At 51.9% G+C, this 8,108-nt stretch overlaps 1 protein-coding gene across 1 annotated transcript in view; it reads left to right on the top strand.

Annotated features, from left to right (window-relative positions):
• Window positions 1-3,458: 3,458 nt before the first annotated feature.
• Window positions 3,459-8,108, top strand: part of ELOVL1 (ELOVL fatty acid elongase 1) — a 10,977-nt gene continuing 6,327 nt past the window's right edge. Inside the window, exons 1-4 of the mRNA XM_009637983.2 lie at window positions 3,459-3,618; window positions 7,101-7,162; window positions 7,594-7,784; window positions 7,947-8,027. Coding sequence (XP_009636278.1) covers window positions 7,117-7,162; window positions 7,594-7,784; window positions 7,947-8,027 — 318 coding nt within the window. The 5' untranslated portion in view covers window positions 3,459-3,618; window positions 7,101-7,116. The remainder of the gene's footprint in view (window positions 3,619-7,100; window positions 7,163-7,593; window positions 7,785-7,946; window positions 8,028-8,108) is intronic.

An 8,108-nucleotide genomic window follows, 5' to 3' on the forward strand; every position in this document is an offset into this window, starting at 1 on the left:
CTGGGTTCACACTTAGGCTTCTTGACTGGCCCAGACAGCTGGTGGAGGGATTTCAGGAGTCTTTCTTGTCTGCATCTTGCTTTGTCGTCTTCTAATGTTTGTCTTGGTGTGCCAGTCAATTAATGTACAGCTCTGTATGGGACAGAGCACAGTAATCATTACTGTGTAATGACTACAAACACTGCTGTGGGAACAGAGGTGAAGCCTTGTAGTGAGGCACTTGCATAATGATTAAAACCACTGAGACGAATGCTCTAGTACTGCCTGCCCCACCTCCAGGTAGGGGTGCCCTGTGTTCCTCTGCTAGAGGGCTTTGGAAAGCTTGACCTATATCTAGGAGCAACTGTCAGGAGCCAGCCCTGCTTGGTCTAACCCTGCCTGTCCTCCTGTGTTGCCTGACTAGTTCTGTCCTTCCTGAGTGCTCTCAGGTGCACCCTGGGGAGCTGCTGGGTGCTATCACTTTGGAGAGGGAGCCCAGCCATCTCTACCTCCTTCCCCCCTCACCTGGTGCTGGCATGAGGGAGTGGGCACAGCTCAGTGTGGTTTGCTTGGAAAGGAAGTACCTCCAGAAAGTACAAAATAAGGTATCTCACCCTCTGTTTCTTTTCTTCTTTCACTTCTTTGTTCCTTGCTATGTCAGACTTTCTGCCTAATCTTGCCTTGTCCCTGCTTTTTTCCTGACTGCTCTCATCTGTACTGGTACCAGTGCCCTGAATATGCAACCACCAGTGTTGAATGTGATAAGGAGTAAGCCTACTCTAGCAGCTTACCTGATCAGCTTGTCCGTGAAAAAAACACTGTGTGCTGTGCATATAGACCTTTTACTGCAATGTATGCTCTTGTGGGACCTTGAAGTCTGATGACCTGCCTTGGTTTTTTTGTACAAGGTTACCAGTACCCTATTGCAATGGGCTTGTTCCTTCCCCTGAAAGCTTGTGGAGTAACAGGCTGACTGCCCAGCCTCTGCAGAATATGCAACACCCATTGTTGAATTTGATAAGGAGTAAGCCTACTCTAGCAGCTTACCTGATCAGCTTGTCCGTGAAAAAAACACTGTGTGCTGTGCATATAGACCTTTTACTGCAATGTATGCTCTTGTGGGACCTTGAAGTCTGATGACCTGCCTTGGTTTTTTGTACAAGGTTACCAGTACCCTATTGCAATGGGCTTGTTCCTTCCCCTGAAAGCTTGTGGAGTAACAGGCTGACTGCCCAGCCTCTGCAGAGCTTGCCTGCTAATCTGGGAGTCTCCTCTTGCTCTCCCTGCTTCCAGCGAGCATGAGAAGGGGAGAGCTTAATCTCTGCTTATAGGATGCTCTCCAAAGGCCTCAGGGTTTCACAGCCGCTGTGTGAGATAGTGGTAAGGTATTAACACACACTCGGGGAAGATGGGGAAACTCCTCAACTTCAGACAGGTCACTTCCTGCTGCTTGGAGCCAGTGTGCCAGGAGCAGCACCCAGCCAGTGTAACTCCCACACCAGCTGCAATGGCAGCTCTTGCAAGAGCTGTTGCGTATCAAGGGTTTGAGAGTTTGCATCCCTTCTCTGTGAGCAGTCTTCCTATACTGACTTCAAAGTATGCTGATACAGAGCGTATGATACCAGGCTGTTAGCCATGTCCTTTGATGCTCAGCATGAAGTAGCTGAGCCACAGGAAGTGACCAATAGATGTGATTCAAGTAGGAAAACTTATCTGGTGGTGTTAGCATGATGTTTCCTTGTAGACTTTGTAGTTATGTTGTGAGCTGAGAGTTCTGGAACTAATTGTCCTCAAACTCTGGTCAGAGTCTGTCCTGAGACCTCAGAGCCAAGATGCCAGGCTAGGAGAGCTCTAATTTCCTGCTCTGACCTAATCTGCTGGTATGGCTTTCCACACTTGAAATACAGTGGCTCATGTTCTGCTGCCAGACTGGTCTTGTGTACCCTGTAGGCTGGTGTACAGGCATCTCTTCAGGCTGTGATTTTTCTCTTGAGGGAAAAATATGACTTCAGTAGCATGTGGACAACAGTGCCTTAACTGAGTCTTCAGTGAGATGGCTGAAACTGTTACTGGTAATGCAGGTGTACTTGAATACAGCTCTCCTGTTGAGTGGTCTCTGCATCTGCTTGAGCTGGTGTCCTCAGATGCTGTCTGTGAAGTGAGTGTGCACTGGCTGGTTACAGGACCCCCTTTTGCCTGGCCACAGAGCAGCGGAAGGAGGAGATAGTTTTCTCTGCTTCATGGCAAACTTCAGTGTTGGAGCGATCCCACTGCAGAGTTCATAAAGAACAGGGTGCTTGCTGCTGCTGTTCAGGGCTGGCCAGGCTCCTTCTCCCCCTTGCCTCTGCCTTGCTGCTCATGTGTTCTTCAGGGCAGACATGGGTTTGTGCTCCTTGTCTTGCTGGATTCACTTGTGCATAAGCTTGGGAAAGCTTCTCCCAAAGCTGTGACTGACAGCTCTTGGTGATGGTTTGAGGTGCCAGTCTCAGTTTGCTGTATGAAGCTCAGTCTGGGGCCACCAGACCCTGGGTTGGTCAGTCCCATTCTTCCACAGTGACAGCTGCTGCTGGCAGATGCTTCTGAACCACAGGTCTCCATGGCTCTTCTGGGAAACATGCTCCCTGGGTGCATGGAGCTGTGTGCAGGCTTTGTTGAACCCCCTTGTGACTTTCTGGAGCTTCAGGAAGCTGGGCAGGTGCTTTGGTGAAGAGGTGGGGGAGGAAGATGCCTCTTCCCAAGAGGCTGTGGAGCTCAGAGCTTCACCAGGCAGAAAGCCTCGCTGCCATCTTGTAGGTCAGGGATAAGGGTTGGCTTCATTTCTGGCCAACTGTTTATCTCCTGACCTTTGAGGATTGCTACTCCCTTGGGAGCCCCACATGGGCCAGGCCTGCTGTAGCCAGTTCATCAAGGGCCCTGTGCCAGCTCTCCCTGGGTTGACAGCTCCATGGCCACCTACCAGACTGTTGGTGTTGCCTGTAATTAAACTAGTGGGGAGATTAGGGTGGCTTGCTTTTTCACTTATTACAGGACTGATTCCTGACTTGGATGCAGATGGGGTAGGAGTGTTGCGTGTTGGATGGCTGGGGCTGAGTCTGTTGCTTGCAGATGGCTGCTGTGTGGGCAGAGATGCGCCCTGTGTTAACAAAACTAAATGGGGTGAGCTCTGGTCTCTGTCAGTGTCGTGGTTCACAATGCTGTGGTCTGACTGCTCTTGAGCTGCTGGGGCTGGTTATAAAGGGCCTTGCTGTTCTTGCTGAAGTTGCACTAATTAGTTGTATAGCTTGTTGGAAATAGGCAGTCTACACATTGCTTGGCGTAAGCAAGTATCTAATCCTTGATGTTGATTACTGTGGCAGAATGTGGCCTGGTACGCTGGCTTGTGAATAGTGGGAACTTTCTCACTGAGGTGGGGAAGTGACACCCTGTTGGTGAGGTGTGTTGCAAGGTCTCTAGGTATTGTACAGGGTGTGTTTGGGCCCCAGGGGTTCCTGGTGCTTTGGGATGCTCGGACCTGTTTGCTTGACTTCTCTTCAGCTGTTCAAGGCTCAGCTTTGGGTTCCCCATCTCTTCCCAGTTCCTTGCCCAAGAGGATCAGGATCCAGGAGGAGTCAAAGAAGAGTGTCTCTCCTGTGCAGACAGGTACCAACTACTGAGCTGTAAATGCCTGCAGTGTGTGATGTGCAGTGTAGCATGGAGGGCAGTAAGAGCAGATGCCTGCCTGGGTGGTGAATCTCTCAAAGTGCAGAGGGACACCATGTGCTGGTGTTGTGCACAGAGGAAATGTCAGGAGTGAGTTCAGCTTCCCAGAGACTTGCTGCTCTGTGCTGGAAAACCCCTGCCTGCAGCAGAAAGGCTGGCATGGAGCCATCATGGCTCAAGCAGGCCAGTGTACCTTGCATCCCCCTGCTTAGTGAAGGTAATGCTTGGGCCTGCTCTACAACTCTCCCTTTGCAGCTCAATTCCCATGGCCAGTGGCTGCACCCTGGGAGACAGAGGAGGCATGCTTCAGCTTCTGTCTAATGCAGGACCATGTAGCATGCCAGCATGAATGCCAAGTCTTGCGAAGACCCAAAGACCTCAGGGGTTCCCTGGAGATGTGGTTGCTCTGTTAGCTGAATGCAGCAGGATGTTATTCTGCTTAAGGAAGCTGTGGAAAACGCACAGGTCCTCTTCATAAGGTCCTGTGGCATAATCCTGCTATTTCTGCCCTGGTAGGAGACCTGGTACTTGTCCAGAGCCCATGTTCAGGACAGGCCTTGCCTCTCCCTGTGGCATGTATGGCTGTAGGAGTGCTGGAGGTGCTTCAGGGACTTAATGTTGTTTATGCTGGTGGGGACTTGTGTGCTTGTGCTGGCTTGAAGTGGGCTTCTCCCACTGCTTGGGTGGATAGCTGTCTGGGTTCAGGGCAGCTGCCAGGATGACCCTTGTCTGCTCTGTGCAGCCTTTAGCAGGTCTGTCAGGCCAAAACTGCAGTGCTCTCACCCAAGTCCCCAGTGTCCTGGGACCCCAAATTGTTTTGAGCTGGGGTCCTAGTTGGCCAGTGGTGCTTGCTGGCACCAGGGTCAGCGAACTAATCTGTAGTGACTGAGCTCAAATGTTTCCCTTCAGTGTGAGATGTGGCTCTGAGCTCCTGATAGAATCTTCTCATCCTAGCCTGCCCAAAATAGGTGAGTGTTCTGCAGGAGTTTTGTCTCTGCCCTGGACCTGTAGTAAGGCTGACTCATTCAGCTTGATAAGATAAACAGAGTTTGAATAGTCAGGTACCTTTACTGGGAACTAACTCTTGAGGGCTCCTCAATCTAGCAAATAAAGGTGTAGCTGGATGTAGTGGCTGAAAGCTGAAACTAGACAGACAAGTTTGGAGCTTGCTCTTAGCCATTAAAGCAACGTAAAGCTCAGCAGCTTTCAGGACTTGTATTTACTGTGTTTCCCACAGCTGGAGCCTTGAGTGGCTCTCAAGGATGCTATAGTTCCTGCTATGCTTTTCTGGCCTCTGCTGCATGTGGAGAGTGGATAATCTTGGCAGTGCCCATGACCTTAAATATTACTTGTATCACAGTGATACTAAAAGTGAGTATTACTTGCTATTAAACCCCTTGAAACCTTGAGGTGGGAAGGTGAGTGTCTGTTTTGCTGCTGGTGCCCCTGAGGTGTGGGGATTGGTCCTGAGTGGGCTTTGCCCTGCTGCTGCAGCTGCCTCCAAGGTGGCATGAGGAACCACCTTCTGCGCTTTCTGAAGCACAGTGAAACTTCTCAGCCTCTGTCCCTGGGGCATGTGGCTGTGCAGGCTGCTCTGGAGCCTTGCTTGGGGGAATGGGTACTTTGGGGGGTGGGAGTGAAGGGGGAGACCTGTTCCACCCCACTTGCTGTTGTAGAGAGGTTGGGTGGCATTCCCCAGTTTGGAGGAGCACACAGGGTGTGACTAGGCAGGCACAGAACCACCACTGTTGCTGCACTAAAGTGACTTGCAGGGAATGATGAGCCAGGACAGTGTGTGCCAGGCCCCTGTGAAGGTTGCTGCTGGTGAGGCCTGCCATGCAGGTGCTCTGTAGCACTGCATAGGTGGTGTCTGCTGCTGTGCTGCCTGGGTTCCAGCTACAGCAAAGAGCAATTTGAGCTCTTCCTCTTGCAGCAAAGTTGAAGGAGCAGTGCTGGTGCTGGCTGGTGAGGGCTCGAGGTGACAGTGGCTGCTAGATACTCCCAGCTGGGACCTTACTGGCAAGAGGGTTACTCTGGCTTCAGCCTCATGGCTGCTGGTCTGGGAGAAGCTGCGTGCTTGCTGGTGGTGGCAGCAATAAACTTCCTGGGGAGACTGGGCTGGAGACCCATTTCCCCAGGCCTGTGCATGGGCAGTGATTCCTGTGCACTTTCCTGGAGAAAAGGGTAGGTGGGGAGTGTCTGGTAGCAGCTGTGGGAATGCTTCCCTTGCAGGTGGGTGAGTTGGGTGAGGCTGGGCCCGTGTTCTGCCTCCTTTCCTGCTGCTCTGGTGTCCTGTAGGCTGGGGAGAGGTTGGGAAGCACAGGGAGCTGGGTGAGTGTCCTGGTTTCGGCTGGGATAGAGTTAATTTTCTTCACAGTAGCTAGCATAGTGCTGTGTTTTGGTTTTAGTACCAGAATAATGTTGATAACACACTGATGTTTTCAGCTGTTGCCAAGTAGTGCTCAGACTACTCAAGGACTTTTTGAGCTTCTCCTGCTCGGCGTAGGTGCTGAGTTGCCAGCCGGGTTAAACCACGACAGTGAGGTTGTTTCAAACTTGCCTGCAGCTGCAAGATCCTGGGCCCTTCCTGCTCTTCTGGAGAGCATCCTCCTAGATTGCTGTCTGGTGTGTGCTTATAGTGAGGCTGAGTGAGTGTGGGGAGTGCCAGTCCTTCTCCCTGTGGCTTTCTTCCCTAACTGGGGATACTGTCACCTGTTTGGAAGGGTAGTGGAAATGTCATTGCCAAGTAGGGTGCACCTAGCCTCTGATGTGCTGGCTTATGGGGTGGTAGCTCTTGTCAGGAGGGTTTTGTGCCAGGATGTGAAACAAGGAACTTGGAGACCAGAAACTGGTGTTTGTTTCTCAACTGATGGCTTTCATTCCTCATGCAGTGGGTCTGCCAGTCATGCTATGTCAATTCTCTGGTGGGGATTGGTGGGCAGGAGCCTAAAGCTGATCATAAAGGCACTGCTCTGTGGACAGTGTGGGCCAGCTCTGAATCTCCCTCGGAGACCTTGCACTAGGGTCAGGCAGACCAATGTCCTGGGTGGTATGGGTGGCAAGGTTGGTGGCAATATCATGGTGATTCTGGGTGATAATGTTGAAGGCTGTACAGCAGGATCAAGACTAAGGGGCTGGAGATACAGCACTGAGGTTGCAAGCTTTCCTAGCTGGCTTGAAATGTTAGGATCCTGCCTTGGAAGGACTGCTGGTGATAGATGGTGGGGTTCCCAGCAGAGCTGGGGAGATGGGGCCAGGCTCAGTGAGGAGAAGTGGGGAGCATATGGCTCAACTGGAATTGTGGATACTGGTGTGTGATCAGCTGAGAGCTATGTTGAAACTTGCTGATCTGCAGGGCTGTGCTCTGCAGGTTGCCCTCCTGGGGGGAAAACAGCTGCCTGACCTGCCCTTCTTCTCCACAGAGATACTGGCATCACCATGGAGGGGATTGTGACCATGTATCAGGACTTCATGAAGAAAGCAGGTGAGTGTTTGGCCCTGCCCAGCTGTGGGGCAGGTGGCACTGCATGCCTTACTGCCACAGGCACAGGGGGGTGGTCTGTCACCCCTGAAGTGGTCTGGGTCTAGCTGCATCCTGCCTTTGCCCTGATGTAGATGCAGCTCTGGGTTTTGTTGGGCTGCCTGTTATGAGGTTGTCTTGCCTGTGCAGGTTCTTTTGGGGCACTTCTGCCCTCCTGGGCAGAGGGTCTCCAGGCTGCCCTGCAGCATGGCTTCCAGCTGTACCTTACTGAGTTTGGCTGCCTTCAGCAGCCTCTGTTCCTAGACTGGCCCCCTACCTGCACTCCTGTCTTAGAACAGGATTGCCATGTCCTTGCCTCTGCTCTGGCAGTAGCATTGCTGGCAGCAGATTGGGGTGAGGATGCTAACTGCCCTGCACTGTGGCTCTCTCTGCAGACCCCCGCATTGCTGATTATCCGCTGATGCAGTCCCCGTTCCTTGTGATGGGCATCCTTCTGGCATATGTCTACTTTGTACTATCCTTGGGTCCCCGGCTAATGGCCAACAGGAAGCCTTTAAACCTGAAGAAGTTCATGGTGCTATACAACTTCTTTCTGGTGGGACTCTCACTTTACATAGTCTATGAGGTGAGTTCTTGGCAGTAGGCTCTGTGTGGCATATATAAAGCAGTCCATGCAGGCCGTGGGTGATGGGGAGCCCTTTTGCAGGCTGTTCCTTGCCCTTCTGTACAAGTTTTGGGAAGTGCAGTGGGTGTGTTGGGTCTCACCTTGATGATGCTCTTGTTGCAGTTCCTGATGGCAGGGTGGCTTACTGGGTACACCTGGCGATGCGACCCTGTGGACTTCTCACAGGACCCCAAGGCCCTCAGGGTGAGTTCTCATCCCTCTCCCAGTAAGTGGGAATGGCCTTAGTGTTTGTGTTTGGACAGCAAGGTTATGGCTAAAAAAAAC

This window comes from Egretta garzetta, unplaced genomic scaffold (genome assembly GCF_000687185.1).
Source record: "Egretta garzetta isolate BGI_Z169 unplaced genomic scaffold, ASM68718v1 scaffold75, whole genome shotgun sequence".
Classification (NCBI taxonomy): Eukaryota; Metazoa; Chordata; class Aves; order Pelecaniformes; family Ardeidae; genus Egretta; species Egretta garzetta.